This window comes from Schistocerca gregaria, chromosome 2, assembly GCF_023897955.1.
Source record: "Schistocerca gregaria isolate iqSchGreg1 chromosome 2, iqSchGreg1.2, whole genome shotgun sequence".
Lineage (NCBI taxonomy): Eukaryota > Metazoa > Arthropoda > Insecta > Orthoptera > Acrididae > Schistocerca > Schistocerca gregaria.
In genome coordinates, this window is record NC_064921.1 from 95,814,943 (window position 1) to 95,839,730 (window position 24,788).

General features: G+C 39.7%; 1 protein-coding gene across 2 annotated transcripts in view; it reads left to right on the plus strand.

The window, feature by feature from the left end:
* LOC126336418 (synaptotagmin-15-like) overlaps positions 1-8,786 on the plus strand; it is a 680,000-nt gene extending 671,214 nt beyond the window's left edge. For both annotated transcript variants that reach the window (XM_050000110.1, XM_050000111.1), the window contains exon 11: positions 2,451-8,786. In XM_050000110.1, coding sequence (XP_049856067.1) covers positions 2,451-2,578 — 128 coding nt within the window. In that variant the 3' untranslated portion in view covers positions 2,579-8,786. The remainder of the gene's footprint in view (positions 1-2,450) is intronic.
* Positions 8,787-24,788: the final 16,002 nt, after the last annotated feature.

A 24,788-nucleotide genomic window follows, 5' to 3' on the forward strand; every position in this document is an offset into this window, starting at 1 on the left:
TTCGCTCTTGTTTTGTAAGTGAGACGTAAATTCGCAGCCTCTGTACGCGAGAAATACATACAGTTACGAAGAAGCAACACGACGATAATAATTTGATAAACTTTGCCCCTGTCTTGTTCTGCCTCCTAACCAATATTTTTTTTAAAGTTTTGAAAACATTTTCAGCCATCTTAAAATCTGTTAAAATTAAAATTTAAAACTGTCGAAACCGGTCACTCACTCCAATAAAAAATTGCGATCAAGACTGTTTTAAATTTTAATTTCACCTAACCAATGACGATGGCCCACTAACAGCAGCTGTAAAATTTTCCTCCATTAAGCCCATTTCTTAAGAAAAAGTGGGATAACATTTTACAATCGGATGGAAAGTATTTGGACATCTAATACTGAATATTAATACGGGTAGTGTCCAATCTTGAACTCGGGTGGGGATACTTCCTGTGAGACATCTGAAAGCCTATGGAGGAGTTCTAGCCATTCTTCCTCAAGAGCCGAAACGAAAGAAGATGATGATGTTGGACGGTGAGGCCTGGAGCGATGTCGACGTTGTAACTCAGACCAAAGGCATCCCATTGGGATCAGGTCGTTACCAAGGTCGGGGTAGACCATTTCAGAAACGTTATTGTTGAAAAACTATTGCCTCAGAGGGCACACTGTCATGCAGATATAATCATCGTCCCCGAACTGTCCTTCTGCTGTACCCAGTGCACAACGCTGTAAATTGTGTACTTATCCTTCCTCATTTAGTGTTTGCTGGAGACCCTATCTCATCCTTACTTCACTGTTGGCTCTAGACAAGACGGTAGGTAAGATTCTCCAAACATCGTCGAACCGAAAACTTTCCGTCGGATTTCCGCAGGGTGTAGCGTCAGTCATCACTCCAAATCACACTTTTCCAGTCATCCATTGCTCAGTGGCGTCGCATTTTACGTCAACTCAAGTGCCGCTTACAATTGATTACAGAAATTAGTGGCTTACAAGGAACTCCTTGACCATTTTACACCAACTTCTTTAACTTCCCATGCACAGTCATTGTGCAAGTTGGACTACTGGTGGCGCTTTGGTAATCACGAGTAATTTCTTCCGCTAATTTCATACGATTTTTTACAACTACCCTTAACAATGTTCTACGGACCTCTCTGTCAGCATGTGAGGCCTGTCTGGTCTCGGCATAGTAGTGGTAGCTTCTTCGCATTCCCACTTCACAATCACATTATCAACAGTCGACTTGGGGATCTTTAGAAGTGTTGAAATACCCCTGATGCATTTGTTGGTGAAGTGACATGCAATGACTTGTCTTCGTTCAATAACACTGATTTATCCTAAGCAAGCCCATTGACAATGCAATAATCCCCACCGCCTTTTATACTGGTGGTTCGGCCACTCGTGGCGTCCAGTGATCAGTTCCGCATAACACAGTGGTGCACGGATACTTTTCATCAGATATTGTAAGTGAACACTGAACCGGTCTGTAACAGTGTTCAGCTAAGCGGTGAACTCATGAATAGCTTGAAGGAGATCCCATTAGATGGCTCGAAACGTCGTTTGTGTAAGAATTTGTAGAGGACCATTTTAATTTTATCCATATTTCGCAGCGTCATACGTGAATTTTTGTATACATAGAAGTATGAATTAATAAACGCCTTCAGGCACAATGCTTTTTTGTAATTTATTACATTATTAATATTATATTAATATTTATTAATAATGAAGCATGTATATGTTAAATAAAAGCTGCATTTCGGACACTGTGCGTCCATCATCATGTGTAACTTGTCTTAATATGTGATTTATTTTGCGCTCTTGCGTCAGGTGAAATGCATATCCTGTCACGAAAATGTTTGATGTTAGTTTATCAATTTCGTAAGTCAAATGCGGGAAACATGTGCGAAACAGTGGAAAATATAAACAGCGTAAACTTGCCACACATCTAAGAAAAGCATTTTTAACTGTTTAATACCATCATGCATTCTTCTCTCCATCCTGTTCGTTCACATCACTTCACTCAAGAGGCACATTTGCATACACATATTTTTAAACACGCCAGAGATATCGATTGTGTGTTTGGTGCGGAGTGATCAAAGATGAATATACTCGCAGTGCCAGTGATCTAATTATTAAACAAATGACGTGTGCAGGGAATAACTTTCCTTTCCATAGCAGGAGTGTGCAGTTAACCTCATTCTAGAGCAAAATAAAATCATGTATTAAGACAAGTTACGCCTGATGATGGAACCACAGGGTCCGAAATAAATCGTGCGTTTAATAAAACACGAAAATCTGTGACTGAAGGTGTTTCTCAATTGATACATTCAGTGAAGAGGAACATGTCGCTGCCTAACAGCCCTAAAGATTTTGTCTCAAGGCCAACGGACATTGTCAAGTATCCTTTGTCGGAATGTAGTGCAGTTACATGTGTGTGTTTACCAGAGGCGACACGTGTGTTTCAGATAAGCCGATCGGCAAGGCGGTGCTGGGGTCGTACATGTTCGCGCGCGGCAAGGCCTTGGCCCACTGGAACGCCGCCATCTCGTCGCCCATGGAGCAAGTTCAGCAGTGGCACGCCCTGTCCGAGTGAGGCGGGGCCGTGCACGCGTTTGGTTTCCTACCAAGAAACAATCAGCTGTACATATCTTCCTTCTTCCTCGCGTCGAGATGCAGCGGCCACCCTTGCTCTTAGCCAATTCATTTGCGGAACTGCTTCAACTACAGCTTTCTCCCGCCCTACTAGCGCGACACGGCTTGTTACTACAAAGTGTACTATAATTCATTTTAATACCTTCCCTTTACTATTTTTTCGGTTAATTCAAATAGACTAACCAGGAAGCTGGACGAGCCTATCAGACTGTTAGCCATCCTTGCATAAATTACATTAAGAGAGGTTAAATCCCTCGTAAGTTAAGCAAATGGTACCATATTCCCCAAAGTTTTGGACTTGCAACCGGATGCTATCAACATCTTGCGTCAGTATTTCAGCTAACAACCATTCAGCCATCTTAGGGGTGTATTTTACACTGGAGGCTGCTGGTGTACGTGGCTGAGTTTATACCGAAAACGCGCGGCGCCACATTCGCACACGTTTTCGCTGCATGACCATCCTTCGCCGAGTTTAACGCTCTTTGTCGAGTACTGCTCCATGTGCGGCGCGCAGATGATATTGGTTGCACGCCCTCTGTCGAATTGGGGACTCCCGGAGTTAAAGTTCGTTGGCGAAAATAAGAAAAGTCGCTGAACTTGTTATTAGGCGCGAAATTTTGTCTTTCTGAAGATATTAAACAGACCACCGGCCCCCAAGCTTTCTCACGTTGAAATATGCGATCACGATTAACAACATCCTTCCGCAAACATTTTTCCCCAGGTTCCACAATGATTCAATACTAGAAAACGATCTATTCTTGACCAGGACAGTCGTGGGAGAATAGCCCATAGAAGTCCTTTTGTTATTATAAGGAAGTAGGCAAATTTAATTTTCCACCTGGTTATAAAAGACATATCATCCTGATAGTGATTTGAAGTCTAGCCTACTCACTGAAAAAAGTTTTAAAGAGCCGCAGTAATTTGATTGTGCAAGGGTAGCATGATCATTTGTCTCCTACTTAGGGGTTGGAACGAAGAGGATAAATCATCTTTAAGAATTAAAATTTTGAATCACAGGGCTTAAATTTTTCTTCACGAAGAGAAGACGTATGCTGAGCTAATGGGCTGCGAATGGCGAGTGGGCGAACATATACTGGCGCCGTGTTCTGTAGAATCTACTCATGCTTTAATGAGCAGAAAAGAGCACAGGTCCTTGTAAGTCACCGGAACATTACTTTAGCACAATGCTTCTTTAAGATTCTGCCCAATTTAGATGAAATGTTGCTCCCTTATGAGAGGTACGACCTGGATATGAACAGCTCCTTCTCTTCCCTATCTTTTGAATGGTGACGTTTACTCCTCGCTAATGCTGTCCTAATCTGATGGGGGGAATATCCGCCCTTGAGACGGCTGCCGTACACCGAAAATCTGTGCGCATGCGCCACAGCGCCAAATTTCGACAGAAAATTATTGATGTGTACCAGCAATCTCATCTGAAGACGTCTAAACCGTTGTCACTCCAAATAATTTGGCAATATGTCGACGTCATCCAGCTGCAAGCCAGAAATCTCATGAAACATTCATTATACGGGGTATTCAAGTAACACGACTGATAACATGATGCACTTTATGCTTCCAGATTTAACACTCTCTGGTAACTATCACCATAGGTAGAGTTCTTAGTATATGATTTCGTGCTTATCGAAGTGAAAACATGTCTCTTAGCCCGACAAGAAATAGCTTACCGTTGAATTTAGTAGAATTTAGTCTCATAATGGATTCACTGACCACTATAAACAGATTTTCGTCAAAACTTGCGCTTTAGGAGTATAGAAAATTACTTTTCTCGAAATTCTTGTCACCATGTAGAAAGAGATCAAATATTGGTACTTTTACGGTTACGAAGAAAGGATTGCTGTTGCACATTCTATAGCAAAATCTACATTTCCATTCAAGAGAAGTGAATCGAACAACTGAAACGTTGTCGAACTGTGTAATTCCTATATAGAGTAATGCTCTTCGTCAGACCAATGAACATGAAGTTGAGCCTTAATGTGCTGCTGGTACATTAGGATGCATAGCAAGCTACTAGCGCTTGTAACAATTTGTCCGTCGAAAATTTCTTAACGATTACTGTACCCACTGGGTAACACTACGATAATTCAAGCAACACTATTATGGCAAACTCCTGAATTTTCTTAGAGCAACTGTGTAACTCTTTGCAATCAACTATTTACATCACAGTCAAACACTGATCGATGGTCGAGTAGCAAGGCTTTTATACATAATTATCCTCCTCGGCAGGAAACACAGTCGCTTTGTAGGAGGAACGAATACATCGTAAACCTGCAACAAGACTGTTTAAGACATGATGCTGTGTAGTTTCTATTGTTCTGATGCAGCGATAATGATTCTGCAGTCACTTGAGACTATGCGACTGAAATATTTCGTCCTCTACGAGAATACGAGGCAACATAGCTGAAGGTGACGTGTTCTAATCAGCGACTTCATTATGTAGTTGAGAACGTTCTTCATACAACACGTATGTGCATACGTTCTCCTCTCGAACTGCCACAGTTCAGAGGCTATGCGCACGTATTCTGTGCCCTGTGAAACTCATTCTTTCTCTTACATGGACCGAGGTAAAACGGTGAAGGTAGTAAAGGCAACGAAAGAATAAAATTCCACACACGCTAAGCATTGCATCACCTTATGGGTGACGGTAATGCTTAATCATTAAGTAAACTGTAGAAAATGTAGTGTTTCATGCAATACTTTACGTAAATAATCACCAAGCTGACCTTAGATTTCTAAATATAAGTACATCAGAGATTACTAAAGTAGAATTGCGAATAGTTGCAATACTGTAAACGAAAATTCGCTGTTACAGAGGCAGAGACTTGAACGTAGAGAGCTTAAACAAATAGGGATCAATGGTAGATATTTATTTTACAGTCCAGTACTGACATTTTTATCCACTACTTTGATAATACAACAATAATGTAAATATATCTCAATTTGAGCTCACTGTAATGAAAAACATCACTTACGATTGTAAATATATGTTTGTATGTATATATGTTATAGAATAGCAACGCTCATTCCACAGCTGACCACGTGATATTAATTTTTACTGTAAGGACTGATAGCGTAGCTCCTTGCTTAACAACATTTGTAAAATATGAACATATCACGTAATGTCACTATATTTTTGTGACTAAATATTGAAATTAGCTTTCTTAGACATTCAAGAAATCGCTACATCGCGCCAGAGTCAGGAGGTCATTACAGACGAATGATTGTAATGAAATGCTATGAAATGACGCACGTAGACAAATGATTCTGTGAAAATGAAAGTTTCAGATATTTCTTGAAAAGGTAAATGTACGAATGAAATTACGTGTCTATGGTGCTGAAAAGTAATTGTTAGTTATCTCATACAGTTACAGTAACGTTTCGAGTCTATAGGTAATTGTTTCTGCTTTCTTTTGAATTTTTATCCTATAGACTCCGAAAGCTGTGAAAACCGATTTATTTTAGAGTCTCAGTTTTTATTGTTATACACTTCAAGGTCGTTTAAACAGATCTTCAAATTTTTGCTTTGTGGTTGTAGAATAAGTACTGTCGGTTTCGGAACAATTATCAAAATAGATCATAGTTACCACAGTTGTCAGAACTGCTGACGATTACCACACTTTACCCTGACCGTGTCCATATCTGGTACCAAAATAAGTTTTATAGATCTCCTCCCCATTCACGCTTTGTCGAAATCGCTTGAGGCAATTTCCATAATGTGTTCCACAACCGGGAACTTGTTCCGTCTCAAACGGCCTTTAAACCACGATCTGCACTCCTATTTGTGTTAATTCCCACAAGTATCATCTTTGGACGCACGATTATGTTGCTGGTTCTCAGGAACACGTTACGGTGGTGGTATCGAGTTTAACTGATGGCGGGAGAAGCAGTTTGGACCGTGAGTCATTAAAAGCATCTGACCGATACGAAAATCTTGAGTTATTAGAAATGGTCGCAACATATAAGTGTAAAGATCTAGATGGTCTTTGTTTCATAGCACATCATTCAAACAATTCGTGCTTTGCCTAAGGTTATCAAAGAATTATGTCTTACCAAATTTGATCATGTAGCGAGATCTTGAAAGCCATAGGTAACTGTGCTAGCGTTAATTTTCTGATAGCCTAACTATAAATCTTTATGGACAATGTATATGTAGAGGTTAAGTGAATGAAGCATGTCACACAAGTTTGTATTTATTGCAGTAAAATAGAGATCTATATCTATTTTAGATAACGTAGACTGTAAGATGTTTTACTTTCAAATGTTATGTGGAACAAGATCACATGACAAGATCTGCTGGCCGTATGCGTCAGAAGGCTTAGGAGACGCTTTTTGCAGTTTTCATACGCGTGGTGATTTTATGACAAAGAGAAACGGTTTTTGTAGCTACATGTTTCTCACCTGTCGCAAGCTGTAGTGGCACAGATTGTACTCGAAATGGTATCCCCCACTTCCCCCTGCTCCAATACTGCAACAAGTCAATGTGCAAACAAATATTCTGGGCACTCTTCCACTAATACAGCATTTTATAATAGAAATATTTCGTTTGTTTCTGCTTCACATGGGTCGTGCACTAAGAACGCTCGCTACCTTTCTAATTGGAGATTTTTGATTCTAAAGTCTCCGAGCGACAATAAGACGATAATTCGCTGTCAGCTGACAGTTTTAGAATTTGCTATCTTGCAGCGTGATTGTTTATTTAAATATTTCAGCCATGTCAGTCTTGAATGGCTACTGCAGTATTTCGTACATAGTTCGACAAAACTTTTAAACTCCAGCGCAACTCTTGTAAACTTAGTTCTATATATTAATAAAGAATGGAGAAAACGAAGTTTAATGAGAATGAATGGTAGCACACAGTTTAAAGCTTTCTTATAAAATTAAAACGAATTTCTGCTACTATAAAAGTTTAGCAGACTTCTTCTGGTTGCTTTCGGTTAACTTCCATCTAATATAATTGGATGTCATTGTTGGCTACGGAAATCAGCAACACAGCCAACTACTTTCCAGTAGTCAAAAACATTATACTTCTTTCAGAATTTTGTTAGGGATGTGTCATGTCTTTTACACACCCCGACAAAGTGAAATGTGGATCTACCATTATCCCACGTCCGTTTGTAAGAACCAGGTGGTGCTAATACTATACTCAGGGCAAACGATAAATTGAACAAAATCTCATAGTATATTCTGGCCAACGGATACGAAAGACTGAGGAGCAAAAATGATTGAGTTCCTTGTGCCTCAATCAGTCACCTTTCAGGAACACTCCGGTTGTTTGATTCAACGCAAGGTGATGCTATGCATGTTTGAAAAACATGCCAGCAAGTGTCGATGCCCCAGCATATTCTTAAGATACTAAGCAACTAACAGTTTGCTTGCAGTTGTAGAGCGTTAAGTTCCAAAATTATTTGCATTTCCTTCAGAGTACGATACTTAACATAAAGGTCATATCACACAATATATTCTACAATGGAAATAATAAAAAAAATGATGTGCGCCCGAAATCTAAATCGTTAATAGTGTATTTTAACATTACGGGGCAGACAGCAGTCAGTGTAAAAAAAGTAATACTTGCGTCCGCAATGACTCTAAATGAGAAAAATATCGTGGGGCCAGTTTTCGATTTTGTGATAAAAATGTTTTTTGTATAATATTAAGATACGTAACGTATAAATTTATTACACAGTAAAATTACAAGCACAAGTGAACATTTACAAATAAAAAATATTCTGTTAGTAAGGATTATAACAATGATTTGAACTACAATGTGCCACTGAGCTTCGTAAAATTTTCATGCAGGCTTATATCACAGGAAAATAATTCTGAGCATTTGTAAATATATGAACAACCCGTTAACCCTTGAAAGTACTGAAGAAGAGATCAGTACAAGATATCATTCAAAATATCTTGTACGGTTAGATATTTAGGCTGCGAGCTCTAACACAAACGAAAGCTGCTTGTGGTAAAACAAGAGATTTCTTGTTGACGTAACTGTTAACATGAAGAAAACTGTTAACCTTATGTTTGGTTTTGCAGCATAGTAAAACACTGGAATGAAGAGTATGTAAGCGAACAAGGTGTATGTATATATTCAACAAAAATTAATTTTTTGAAAATAAAATTGGAATTTGTAATACGTGTCTATTATTTTTTCCTGTGGGTTTCCTACTCCCAAAATATAAAAAGGATTCATGGGTTAAATGTTCGTTGCCTGTAAAATTCAGCAGAGCTCCACGTCTAACATCCCGCCAACGTATCACATACGCCAAACACAGACTTTACACCAAAGTTTTAATAACCGATTTGTAAAAGTAGATATGAAATATTGTATCACAAAACTCGATTCAGAAATCTGGAGCAACTCATCCACAACCAGGCTCTCTGATGATTACTGCTTAGCCATCTTAGGAACGGGCAGGAAATACTGACGGTGAAGCAGGTTTTTTATTTATTGTTGTTTCAGTTTCCCGTGAACAGATCGACTGCAAGAGAATAAAATCGTTCTGCAGATAATTATAAAACGTAATAATTAGAAGCTTCAAAATATACGCTAAGTGATCAGAAGAATCGGGACACCTGGCTGAAAATATCGAAGTTCGTGGCGAGCAGCCGCTCGACCAGGAAATGCTGGAATTCAATACGGTGTTGGCCTGCCCTTAGCCTTGACGACAGCTTCCACTGTAGCAGGCACACGATTCGTTCAATCAGATGCTGGAAAGTTTCTTGGGGAATGGTAGCCCATTCTTCACGGAGTTCTGCACTGAGGAAAGGTATCGGTATCGGTCGGTGAGGCCTGGCTCGAAGTCGGCGTTCCGAAACATGCCAAAGATGTTCTATAGGATTCAGGTCAGGACTCTGAGCAGGCCTGTCCTTTACAGGGATGTTATTGTTTTGTAATCACTCCGCCACAGGCCGTGCATTATGAGCAGGTGCTCGATCGTGTTGAAAGAATCAATCGCCATCGCCGAATTGCTGTTCAACAGTGGGAAGCAAGAAGAGGCTTAAAACATCGAAGCAGGTTTGTGCTGTGACTGTGCCACGCAAAACAACAAGGGATGCAAGCCGCCCCCGTGAAAAACACGGCCACACCATAACACCACCGCCTCCGAATTTTACTGTTGGCACTACACACGCTGGCAGATGACGTTCACCGGGCACTCGCCATACCCACACCCTGCCATCGGATTCGCCACTCCACCTAACGTTTTTCCACTGTTCAGTCGTCCAATGTTTACGCTCCTTACACCAAGCGGATTCATCGTCTGTCATTCATCGGCGGGATGTGTGGCTAACGAACAGCCGCTCGACCCTGAAATCCAAGCTCTCTCTCGTTCCACCTAACTGTCAAAGTACTTGCAGTGAATCCTGATGCAATTTGGAATTCCTTTGTGTTGGTCTGGACAGAGGTCTGCCTATTACATATTACGACCCTGTTCAAGTGTCCCCGTTCTCTGGCAGTCAACAGACGAGGTCGGCCTTTACGCCTTTGTGCTGCACCTGTCCCTCCACGTTTCCACATCACTATCACATCGGAAACAGTGGACCGAAGGACGTTTAGGAGTGAGGAAATCTCGCGTACAGATATATGACACAAATGACACCCAATCACCTGATCACTTTCGAAGTCCTTCAGTGCCGTGGAGCAATCCATTCTGCTCCCTCACGATTTCTTATGACTACTGAGGTCGCTGATGTACAGTATCTGGCAGTAGGTGGCAGCACAAAGCGCCTAATATGAAAAACGTACGTTTTGGAGGGAGGCGGGGGGTTCGGATACTTTTAATCACGTAGTGTACATTGACTGAGCAAAAACGTGAAGACATGGTCAGATGTCAATATATCTTCGTGTATGTAGATATCATCAGCTGGTATTTAACTGGTTAGCGATCAAGTTCTCTGTGACGGGTAGAACCACCACTAGAGTACATTAGTATTTCTCGTATTTATTCCTCTTACCAGGCCTCTTGTACAGTGTATAAGGGTCCTGATCAGAGACAGGTGTTAATTGATCACTGTTAAGGACAAGGAGGTAACCATGTACTTGTATGAGACAGCGTTATCAGCGCCTGACTAAATTTCAAGGGGTCACATTGTGGGTTTCCACTTGGCTGCCTGATCGAATAGCGCCAACGTCCGGATTTGTGGGGCACTCGAATGTGTCACTGGTCGGTTGGTAGCCTGCATGTGACTGTGAGGACAGGTACACTCGACAAGTCTGCAGTCGACCATGTGTGACCACCACACAGTATGATAGCCGTACTGTAGACCACTTTACATCTGCGCCTTCCAACAGATGACAGATGATCACCATTGTGCGTCATCCTGTACCACTGAGATTAGCAGCAGCTACACTAGGAAACTATTGTTCCATTTGTAGGCTGCCGTTGACACCAAAACGCAAACTATTCGTAGGTAGCCTGTTTAGCTTTTTATGTTGGTAACGCCACGTAGCGATCTGTATGAAAATCACTGACTGTGCTGTGTGCAGTCTGTGGCTGGTTTGCATTGTTAGAATTTTTGCTATTGTAGTGTTGGGCAGTTGGATGTGAACATCGTGAAGCGTTGCGCAGTTGGAGGTGAGCCGCCAGCAGTGGTGGATGTGGGGAGAGAGATGGCAGAATTTTGAGAGCAAACGATCTGGACGTGTGTCCATCGGAAAGAGTAAATTTGTAATATTGAATATCATGAACTGATATATATATATATATATATATATATATATATATATATATATATATATATATATATCATGACTTTTGAACATTATTAAGGTAAATACACTGTTTGCTCTCTATCAAAATCTTGCATTTGAAACTACGCCTATCAGTAGTTAGTGCCTTCAGTACTTAGAAACTTTTATTAAGCTGGCAGTATTGGCGCACGCTATATTGCAGTAGTTCGAGTAACGAAGATTTTTGTGAGGTAAGTGATTCATGAAAGGTACAGGTTATTGTTAGTCAGGACCATTCTTTTGTAGGGATTATTGAAAGTCAGATTCCGTTGCGCTAAAAAAAAAATATTGTGCGTCAGTTTAGTGAAGATCAGTATAAGTAAAGAGAGAAATGTCTGAGTACGTTCAGCTTTGCTCAGCTGTCTGAAAAGCAAATAACGTAAGAGGTTTACCACCACAGTAATTCATTAATTTTTCTAATGGGATGTTTCAAATTTTGTGTTGCTTGTATCCGGCACGGTTCTAGCACATCACACAACATATACATGTGCACACAACTGCACACACGCTGACTCTCTCTGTTCTACTGCAAATATCTACATGCTGTTGCATCACAGTTCATACAACAGTTCTGCACATTACGTAAAGTGTTACATGGTGCATGAAACAAAACCATTACAATGAAAGCAAAAATGTATAGGTCGCTCAGGATACGGTGGCCGATGTACAGTGATCTGTTTTTGTTCAATGTACTGGACATGCGTTTGCCACCTTCCGGCAGGTCAGGTACGGCAGAATCGACGGGCACGCCTTGCACTCTTTCTCAAATGACTTATAGAGGTCGCTATGACTTTGCTTTTGACGCGTATTAATGTTGCTGCGTATTAAATTTAGCTGACATATTGAATTTCTCTCTAGACTTGTCTTACCAATCTCGAGGAAATTGGTCTGACGTAGCGCACTCATTTGCTATGGCACTGGGCGAGCAATAAGGTCTGAGTGAAATATCGACAACATTCTTCATACTTCATAAACAGTTTGAGATATCGTGATGAGCTATTGGCAAATAATAGCACACAAAGAGGAGAGTAGTTTGCCGTATGGTTATTGTGCAAAGCTTCATTATCTACCATGTTATTCCACTAGCTACAGACTTTTCCGACGAAAGAATGTAATTTTCAGGGGCTGGAACAACACAATAGAATTCATTATTGTAATGTTGTCGCTTTAATTTGTTATGTGAAAGCGGTGCTGATAGACAATAAAAGAGGGTTAAAAGCTGTGAGCTATCTGAGGAAGTTAACGTTGCGTTACTGAGCAACTGTTTCACCAGGTATCCAATCTAGCTTACCAAATTTCCAACCAGACTAACATTAATTATAATCTTTTATAGTCATACGAAAACCGGTGATACATATATAAAAAAGAGAATTTAAATAAAAATAAACAAATCAGTTTATATTTGGAAATTTATTTTAACATTGACAATTGAAATTTCAGCATATTAAACTTGAGTCATAACTAAGCTGGTGCCTTATTTTGGATTGTGAAAATGTGAGTTTGTAATCTTACGGAACACATCAAATAGGGAGCCAAGATTGGGAGACTGCATACAACACTACATTCATAAAATAACACACGAAGAACATTGAAACATATGTAAGAGGAAATTAACCACAACCAACCGATTCAATTTTCACCCAAAGAAGTAACGTTCGTAACGCAATCCTGCCCGTCATGTAATTACCACACCCTGGTATACTAAATTCATACTAACTCTCTGTGAAATCTTCCCGAAAAGAATAGCTGAGAGCTACTTTGATGATTACACCACATGCTTCACGTGGTTAACTTGCTTTACACAAAGAGTGTAATGCCACAATAATTTTGATAATTAAAATAAATTAGATGGAAAAGCAATTTACAAAGAGAAACCTCGAACTGGTTACTATCATCTTACTATTAACCTGATGGGTCAAACAATTGTATAAGCACGTGGTACTGGTCTCACGAAGTACACCCCACGTGGATTGAACATAAAGAAAAGTTGCTATATTGAAAAATATTGTTAAGGCGAGACTTTATAATCTCACGCACATTCGCATTTAAGATTGATGATCTTAGTTAGAGTTACTGATCAACACGTGGTTCCACTTTACTCACAAACTAGTGACAAAGCAACTACTGTAAAATAATCTGAAGTTCGCAATGGAAATACACTGCGTTGCGACTTAAGATAACATTAGATATTTTAGAGCTAAACCTGAAATAAAGTTGATTAAATTTTCAGTTAGGCTGAACTTAAGAAATCCATTGTCCTGCGGACTTAGCAGACACGCGCTTAGCCGGAGATCTTACCACTTCAGACGCTCGCCGCGGACAGACTGACCTGCGCTCCTACCAAAGGTGCTTCCGTGTAAAAAACGGAAGTGCAGCTTCCTATACCAACATGACAAGGGACGGACAGGACAGTACTAAGGATAGAAACCTCTTTGCTTCTAGAAAGCGTAGCTACCTGTTCCGACGTTGGTCCTACTGCTCTCTAGCAGACAGGCTTGTTTGCTACCATCAAGCATGCAACTAGAAATACATTTGCTCATTCATTCTTTCACAGAGAAGGAAAGGGGGATGACAGTATCTTATCATATACAGTATATAAAAGAAAGCGGATGTAGGTTCCGTATGAGACTGTGGGACATGAATTACATATATGAATTAGATATAAACTGTGCTTTAAAGTGTAGTAGTGTGACAGATAGTTCTTGTTTATGTGTAAAAGTAACACGTTCCACTACTCAGTCTCCTCGCAGATAGTCAGAAACGCCACAGTAAATTTAGAAGAGGAATTTATGCCGTAAATGACAACAGATTTAAGAAATTAACATGAAAGGAATCTAACAGAGACCTTCCATTATACGTTTATTTTCTACTGAGGATGTACTTTTTCATAAGATGCTGACCTTCCTTTTCCTCCGTTCCTCAATTAATAGGGATGATAAACCACTGTTTCAGAATTCCCTCGCAATTGCATTTGCACAACATGTTGGTGAGGTGAAACTGTAAATTCCACTGGGTTTTGGCAAAAGATGCAAATTCTAACATGGCAGCAAGAGAAATGTGTAGGATTTACTCAAAATACCACACTCGTGACAATTCTCTGAGAGTTACAAATGGTTAACAAACTAGACGAAAATAATTGTCTTTAGATACTAAACACCGAAGAGGTGACAGGTCTTCTTGAATGCCCACCATGCAAGTATGGGCGTGAAGGGGCACCGGTTACTATTTACAAAAAGTGTTAGTTACAAAATGTATAAAGCAGAGATACAGCAAATTAAAGCATGTAATAATAATTCATATCAACATTTTATGAAAAGCTAATGAAAATACTTTTGAAATTCACACTGCCTTCCGCCCACCATGGCAGCTGGAACGTGCATTTGGGGCCGGTAGGGGCCAGGATGACGAGCACTACATGCTGTGAGGTGCTTACATCCGACCCGATGCTGACGTTTAAAACTGAGAACAGGTACTTCGTCCATAAAACGGTGTCGCTCGTCGCGCCTTCCTAATCCGTAATTCGTGCTCTCGTAGTGTGCTCAGTCTACCATAGCGTGCTTTAGAAGTACGCAGCACTGAACGGTAATTTCACATCACGTAATTTGTGCTACAAAAGTTGAATCTAACCAAAAAAACACGAGGAAAAGTTGACAGAATGTGACGTAATAACATCTTGTAACTACCACGTAATACATTAATTATATGTATAAAGAGAAACATGTATTACATGCCATTGAAGATGCTTCACAAAAACAAAAGAAGTTAAACGCGTTGGCAACAAACAAACTGCCTTCAATTAGTTGCAGAGACGGAACATACCACAACGAATTTTGATGCAAATAAATAACGACAAAAATCACTTTTTAGGAGTAGTGTTTACAGGGTGGATAAGAATTATGTTTGACAGCCCCTAAAAACATTCGATAAATAATTAACTGGTACGGGTTAGTGGAAACAGATACGCCTCCTCGATTCTCGAATAATTCAATACCCCATTTTATCACCTACATTTTCTTTGTCACCAGATGCCAGTAGCTGATAAAAGCTAACAAAAATACCATAGTAGTTATGAAGTCATGTTTGTATCACTCTATTAAGCTAATAGTTTTGCTCAAAGCAGAATATGAAGTACATCCACGAGAAAAATTCAAACGAATTCTGTGCAATGAATCATCAAATTTTTTTTATAGACAAGCAACCTTCACATTTAAAATTGTTCAACGCAAAAAAATGGTTGAAATGCCTCAGCGCACTATGGCACTTGACATCTGAAGTCATCAGTCCCATGGACTTAATGAACTACTTAAACCTAACTAACCTAAGGGAATCACACCCATCCATGCCCGAGGCAGGATTTGAACGTGCACCCGTAGCGGGCGCGCGGTTCCAGACTGAAGCACCTAGAACCGCTCGGCCACATGGGCTGGCATAGTTCAACGCAACGACGCCTAAAAAGTAAAAGGCTGGAGTGTACGTAAGTAGATATTCAGCATTAGCTTTTCTTGGCTATGACCGATAGCGTTTTCAGCAAGAGTATAAACATTTGGTTTTTTAACTAAATACATCGATTCACATTAAACAAAAGTGATCTTTTTATTGTCAGTTGCCTTTCTCGCACGGAACAGACTCAATTGTTTAAGGGGTTTCGAGTCACCATCGGAACCAGCATCTCGTTACAAAAACGACACGTCGACAGTGATTTGACGACCATCTTGATCATTTTCCATCTGCTAACTGATATCATGAGACCAAGATTGGCGTGTAGGTTTTGTAAGGAGACACTGGGTCCGATGATAATTCATATCAGTCAAAAACGGCGAACTGTGGCAAGTTGATTTTACATAATCAAACAGTGGTGATTAAAGCGTACTTTCCTAAATAAATCACATACTTGAAAATATCAAATTTCATTATACGTGACCGTAACGACGAAATAATCAATTCCCACCTAGTGCAACGCCAGACGATATGGCATAAACTACGTGCAGTTTTTAATATGCGGAGACAGTCATCTGTATATGGGAGTATATTCCATAAACCGGTTGCAGTATAAACAAAAGAGTAAATGTTTATAAAAGAGTGACTGCTAGCTTTCAATTTTCTCCCAGTAGAGAAGTTTTGCTATTTTCTTAATACACTGTCGTGATTATATAAAATCAGTGGTGTGTAAATAGTAACTTCGGGTGATCTTTCTCGGAACATATTACTCGCAGGAAAAAAATTATACAAACATATGACCGAAAACCCTTGCATTTTGAGATGTGTCTCTTCGTACATCTGTGCCATGGTTTTTACATGCATGAATAACCCCTGTCAGGTAGCGAGAATGGAAGAAACAGCCTCAAAAGTGAGGTTTATGAGGAAAAGTTACATCTAAGTAAGCAGATTGATTACTAATGTTTCACCAGCCACTCAGAATGACGTAGCAGAAATATGAACCCTATGGGTCACATGATTGGCCCGATTCGTCTCTCGTAACAGTGGCACAACACAAATTTTCTGAAACAGAGTAACGTAATTCAAGCATGATAGGCAATAGCCTATTTTCTGTGTAAAGTGTGGTGATAAACTATTTTTCCGTTATCGGTGGACAGGCAGTGATGAGACTGAGATGTGTTACGTCAGAGTCCTGAACACACTGAGGACCGCTTAAGGAACACTAATATAATTGCTGCGAATACCATCCCTGTTATTTTTGCATTAAGTGTATGGTGAAGATGAGATAATGCCATTTTTGCAGTTGTCATATAGAAATACATGGATTCATGTGTTTTAATGAGTGGATCCAAGGGACCTACACTGACCACATTGTTGAAGGTGTAGTTGCTTATAGAAAAGGTAAGTTGTGTGAAGAGATCCCCAAGATATTTCCACACTCGAGGATCACATACACTGATTTTCCCTACAACCTCTGGACAGAAATTACTGTTCTTAACGTATTCCAAAATTGGTAACAGAAAGACGAAATTTTATGACACATTGTTGTAGTCTCAAGTATGTGCCATTGGTAATGTCCTATGTCAAGCGTGTTATACAAGTTAAATAAACGATGTTCCATTCACAGGATGCGTTTTTGTTAGCACTTCTAGTAACTGGAGGTCACACATATTTTGATCACAAGGCAAGGCCAATGAGTCACTAAAATTAATCTGAAAATATAAAATCCTGAAACTTGGTGACTAAGTGGAAAAATATCAGATTACTTATCTAAACAATTGCTGTTCGGCCCTCAGTCACTCCTGCGACTATTCCCCATCACTTAGCACTTCTTTCACTACCGGCAACGATCAGTGAACGTGAAAAATTCAAGGCTGCAGCGATATGAGATGTCCAGCTTAAAAGAATAGTCCCCCATTAATAGTTCCATAACTGAGGCTGTGTCTTTATAACCATGATTTCTTTTATTACAATAAATAAACACACACTGTGTGGATTAAAATTTTTATACTTACTAACGGTTCCAATCTGCACAGCTGGTCACTTCAGGTTTGATGTAGCAAGTGCAGTTAATCAGCATTTGTGTAAAACAAACGTCAGACTGTGGTTGTATATTTGTTAATCCATTTACAAATTTGGTAGGCCAGGTCAAAGGTAGGACAAAACAAGGGGTGTACCAAATGCAATAGGATCATGTCCGCTAAGATGACATACTGTATAAAACAGACCTTTCATGTAAGAACAATGCGATTGCGGCTGTAGATGTCAAATAACTCAACTAGATATCCAGAATATCACCTTTATGTGAGGGAACACAATGTAATCTAAAAAAGAAGTACAATAAATTCACATTGATGGAAAAATAAATTGAAACTCAAAATTATCTGACCCTTCAAATAAATAAAGCTGAGACTGTCGTGCTAGTAAGTGTATTTGACTGTTTCAGAAGGAAGAAATGACAGTAGGTGAACCTCAACATGATTTTACTTCATTCAGCTACTAGTTACGATGTATTTAGTTTTGTCATTTGGGCAAATCTATTAATACAATACCTTCATTGGAGAGTATAAAAAAAGCGACCTCATTGAAAATATCTGTAGCCATATAGCGAAACAACATAGCTAAAATTCTATTAATTTAGAGATTTCAAGTATGGCGAGCGATGCACATCAATTGTTATGAATCATCAACTATATTAAGCATTTGTATTTTCCTTACATATAGAAACATGAAACGCAGTAATTTAACATATATAGAACTTTATCTCCATTCAGAAAGCTGAGGATATGCATCAAAATTTTATGTTCACCACATATCCCTAAATAATTTGCATAGGCTATAAACATGTGAACTTTCCAGTAGGTATTTCGTGTTTAAGAAATCAAAATACATTTGTGATAAGGACTATATGCATAGTGTATATGTTATTTGTTGCCAGAGAGCGTTTTAACATGTGGTTGGAAATGGATGTTGAGGCAGTAATCCAGGCAGAGGAAAGACAAAATGGGGAAAGATATTCCACTAAACCAGTCAGGTCACAGAAATTCAAACCAAGTAAATGTTAGGCACATCTAATTAAAATTTTAATTTTAATAACGTCGAGAATGTGACAAATGCTGAAAAAATTAATGCTAGTAGTTTTTTATTTACTGAAGAAGGTGGAATACATGAATTTATTAATTCCAAATATACTGTCACCTCTGGAGGAAACCTAGCTTATATCCATTTAAAGAAATGGAAGAGTAGGTTCTTTATTACAGTAACAAATGTTTACAGAGACTAAAGGTGGAATGATTGATTCCAGACTGAGAAATGAAACCTGCATCCAAAGAAACAATTTGATGAAATCTAATTTTAAAAGAATAAATTAATACTATTATGAAAAGGGTTCCATTGGTCAAACTGTGAGGGCGGTACATTTTTCTTTTCAGTCATCAGTCTTCCGACTGGTTTTAGGCAGTCTGCCACGAATTCCTCTTTTGTGCCTGACTCTTCAACTCAGAGTAGCACTTGCAACGTGTGCCCTCAATTGCTTGTTATATATTCCACTCTCTATCATTTTCATATTCTTCTTGTGAGAATGGCAGACGAACAGCATGTGTGTCCCAAGCATGCGGTTGAGTACACTGGCTGCCAGCGAGATTGCAAACTGTCCTTCCTCGGTAATGGAGTGCCATTAGAAGACATTTAGAGGATGGATGTCAGGAGGTCTCAAATGGAGCACCTGTGTGTAGACTCTTAACTACCATAATTTGAAAAAACCCGATTTGTTGGAGCATAGTTTCCTTATAGTCTTTGCTTCAAAGAGTTGCCTAAAATTGTAGTCATATTCGTGCTTTAAGTAAAAAACCCTGCACCTATTACGTTTTTTATGGTTAGCAATGTTTCATTGACTAAATCATGGATGACAAAGTTGAAAATTTTGCAGAATCTTCCATTATTACGACTGAAATATTGTTTGCAGGTTCCGCAAAAGCAGTTGCATTATCTGTAGGACATATGTATTAACACTAAGAAGTACAGCTTCATTTAGAAAACTCTAAAAAAAATCACAATGAATGTGCATGGAAACTTGATGGCCACTTATATTTTTTTCTGAAGAAATAACAATTTCTATACTAGAATTCCTGTCTCCTATAGAAGGAGTTGTTAAGGAGAAATATTTATAACCTAAATTGTGCCATATTGCTGTCATTTTATTGAAATGGTAAAAATCTGTTCCACAGTGGTGTTACTGACAGTAATCGAAAAACATATGTTAGATGCAAATTTAGTGAATACTCACTGTCTTGCAGAATAAAAGTAGTCCATTGAGCTATGAACATCAATTGTTTCTTGCTGATTATTTTCCCATCGTTTTTCTTGAATGCCAACATATTCTATGCCACACTTCTTATCGCATAGTAATTGTTACATTCACATAGTTCATCAAATTATATTCCTATCTTCAGAAGTCGCAATATTCATATGCTATAATTCACAAACGGGTATGATACAGAACATAAACCTGAGCCACAACAACTTCACACAGACCGCCTCACAGGCATCAACTTATGACCAAAGACAATACACCAAACATAATCATCAAATAAGTCACATTGGTCCATTCTGTGATCTTATAAAGGCAGATATTCTCGCTTTATTATAAAATATACACTCCTGGAAATGGAAAAAAGAATACAAGCAATGATCACACGCACGGCACAGCGGACACACCAGGAACAGCGGTGTTGGCCGTCGAATGGCACTAGCTGCGCAGCATTTGTGCACCGCCGCCGTCAGTGTCAGCCAGTTTGCCGTGGCATACGGAGCTCCATCGCAGTCTTTAACACTGGTAGCATGCCGCGACAGCGTGGACGTGAACCGTATGTGCAGCTGACGGACTTTGAGCGAGGGCGTATAGTGGGCATACGGGAGGCCGGGTGGACGTACCGCCGAATTGCTCAACTCGTGGGGCGTAAGGTCTCCACAGTACATCGATGTTGTCGCCAGTGGTCGGTGGACGGTGCACGTGCCCGTCGACCTGGGACCGGACCGCAGCGACGCACGGATGCACGCCAAGACCGTAGGATCCTACGCAGTGCCGTAGGGGACAGCACCGCCACTTCCCAGCAAATTAGGGACATTGTTGCTCCTGGGGTATCGGCGAGGACCATTCGCAACCGTCTCCATGAAGCTGGGCTACGGTCCCGCACACCGTTAGGCCGTCTTCCGCTCAAGCCCCAACATCGTGCAGCCCGTCTCCAGTGGTGTCGCGACAGGCGTGAATGGAGGGACGAATGGAGACGTGTCGTCTTCAGCGATGAGAGTCGCTTCTGCCTTGGTGCCAATGATGGTCGTATGCGTGTTTGGCGCCGTGCAGGTGAGCGCCACAATCAGGACTGCATACGACAGAGGCACACAGGGCCAACACCCGGCATCATGGTGTGGGGAGCGATCTCCTACACTGGCCGTACACCTCTGGTGATCGTCGAGGGGAGACTGAATAGTGCACGGTACATCCAAACCGTCATCGAACCCATCGTTCTACCATTCCTAGACCGGCGAGGGAACTTGCTGTTCCAACAGGACAATGCACGTCCGCATGTATCCTGTGCCACCCAACGTGCTCTAGAAGGTGTAAGTCAACTACACTGGCCAGCAAGATCTCCGGATCTGTCCCCCATTGAACATGTTTGGGACTGTTTCCCCTTCCTGGGACAATGAATTCACGGTGTTCTTATTTCAATTTCCAGGAATGTATGTTAACAAGAATAATTTTTATTCAAATTTTCTTCAAGTTAAAAGTAAAAATTCCCAGATGACAAGTTTTTTGAACATACTACTTTTTGTATAAAAACTGTACTGAATAATTTCATAACTATCCAGTAGTGTAAAGAATCATAAATAATGGAGAAGTACTACACAAAAATCAGCTCCAACGCTAAATCCGAGAATCGTGTAAGTTTTCACGCAAAAGTGGTACTGGATGATTCACTAACAGTTACACTGGCATCAACCGAATCAATTTGGAAAAAGAATATTGTCCTTAGGTTGTTACAATGGATGTGTACCCAAACTGTTTTAGAGATTCATATTTCACTACTTTATGAGCCAACGTTACATTCTTTGCAGGCTTATGCAGATGGTTTTTCCTTTCTAGTGTTATACTGGCAGTTGTCTCTGCCTCTCTCAAACTCAGATGGGTTGTTGGTAATTAATTTTATGAGTTAATAAATGTACTATGAGCCTGTGATTAATATTCCCAGTTGTTTACAGACATAATGTTACCTGCAAGATGCACGTATGTGAACCTCACGCGTAGGCCTAATTCTGTTTAGTGTGTGTGTGTGTGCAATGAATGCTATTTGCTAAAGTGAGGAACTAACCCGGGGGGGGGGGGGGGGGGGGGGTCATTTGATCAGCTCCGCTATTGAAGGCGAGAGGATCGATCACCGACCCTACACATTGGGCCCTTTGTACGCTAACGCCTGGCAGTTCACCTGTGCAGTATTTTATTAACAAATACCCTGGAAAAAATAAGGAACCGTATCTTTTTGAGATTCACTGAAAAGCATAGAGTTGTGAATCTTTTTCACATTAGGATAGGCCGATATTCTTGTAGTGGGCATTTTAAAGAAACCACTGACAGGGAATGTATGTATATTTAAGTTATTGTAACGTAAATGGGAAAAGAATGGCTAACTTTGAGGGATGAAATAGTGAAGACAGCAGAGGATCAAACAGGTGAATAGACGAGGGCTAGTAGAAACCCTTGGGTAACAGAAGAAATATTAAATTTAACTGATGAAAGGAGAAAATATAAAAAAAATGCAGTAAATGAAATCGGCAAAAAGGAATACAAACGTCTCAAACATGAGATCGACAGTAAGTGCAAAATGGCTAAGCAGGGATTGCTAGTTGGAACACGTGAGGCAATGCTGACCCTACGACGTATCTTAGAAGAAAGATTATGGAAAGGCAAACCTACGTTTCTAGCATTTGTAGACTTAGAGAAAGCTTTTGACAATGTTAATTGGAATACTCTCTTTCAAATTCTGAAGGTGGCAGGCGTAAAACACAAGAAGCGAAAGGCTATTTACAATTTGTACAGAAAACAGATGGCAGTTATAAGAGTTGAGGGGTATGAAAGGAAGCAATGGTGGGGAAGGGAGTGAGACGGGTTGTAGCCTCTCCCCGATGTTATTCAATCTGTATATTGAGCAAGCAATAAAGTAAACAAAAGAAAATTTCGGAGTAGGTATTAAAATCCATGGAGAAGAAATAAAAATGTGAGGTTCGCCGAAGACATTGTAATTCTGTAAGAAAGAGCAAAGGACTTGGAAGAGCAGTTGAACGGAATGGACAGTGTCTTGAAAGGAGGGTATAAGATGAACACAAGAAAAGCAAAACAAGGATAGTGGAATGTAGTCGAATTAAGTCGGGTGATCCTGAGGGAATTAGATTAGGAAATGAGACACTTAAAGTAGTAAAGGAGTTGTGCTATTTGGGGAGCAAAATAACTGATGATGGTCGAAGTAGAGAGGATATAAAATGTAGACTGGCAATGGCAAGGAAAGCGTTTCTGAAGAAGAGAAATTTGTTAACATCGAGTAGATTTAAGTGTCAGGAAGTCGTTTCTGAAAGTATTTGTATGGAGTGTTGCCATGTATGAAAGTGAAACATGGACGATAACTAGTGTTGACAAGAAGAGAATAGAAGCTTTCGAAATGTGGTGCTACAGAAGAATGCTGAAGATTAGATGGGTAGATCACATAACTAATGAGAAGGTATTGAATAGAATTCGGGAGAAGAGGACCTAGTGGCACAACTTGACTAGAAGAAGGGATCGGTTTACAGGACATGTTTTGAGGCATCAAGGGATCACCAATTTAGTATTGGAGGGAAGTGTGAAGTGTAAAAATCGTAGAGGGAGGCCAAGAGATGAATACACTCAGCAGATTCAGAAGGTTGTAGACTGCAGTAGGTACTGGGAGATGAAGAAGCTTGCACAGGATAGAGTAGCATGGAGAGCTGCATCAAACCAGTCTCAGGACTGCAGTTCACAACAATAACAACAAATGGGAGTTTGTAGTACTACTTTATGAATGAATTCAAAATGGAACCACTGGAGCAGCATACATTTATAATAAAAATATTATTAAACTTTAGGCTCATTTTTGATTATTATACAGAATTACATTTTGTTTGAGGCATTATGAGCTGATGGAAGTTTCGAGATGTGGGACGGTGTCAGGGAAGAATGCTAATTTGCTTTCGAATATATGGCATGGAATGACAGGTTCTTGAAAACTTTTCATCCTAGTAGTTCCAGAGTAAAACTACTTCCTTAAAGCAACTGAATGTTCACTTTTGCCAATTTCTTTTTGTATTCACTGCTGACCATGATAATAAAGGTTAATTTTGTGAATAATTTTAAAATTATATTCCAGAGTGAAAACATCTCCCGATAACAACTGAGAGCATACTTTTTTGCCAATTTCTTCTTGTATTCCTGACTTCCTATGGAAATATGGTAAATTATGTGAAAAGTTTCAAATTAAACATTTTTCAAAGAATTAATGAATGTATTGCAACAAGAAATTCAAACTTTTTAAAGAACTTGATTTATGTACCGTGTGAGATGGTAATTCATTTGGTTCTCGTTTCTCAGGAAGGCAATTAAAATCCTCGTTTGTCCTTTCTCGTGGTTTCCTTAAGTCCCTTACGACAAACGCCGAGTCGGGTGCTTTGAAAATTACACGTCTTTTCCGATTTTCTCCCATCCAAGTTTGTGCTAATGATGTCGTCAACAGTCCGTTGAAACCAATCTCTAAACTTAGTTAAAAATTAACACTACAGACGCTAAAAATTTCATTCAGTGTTGTCATATTAAGCATAAGGTTGAAGTATCGCCAGTAATAATATTTTATTGTTCAAGTCCTTGCGTGTAAATTCTACTACACGGGGATGTAGTGCACATAACATA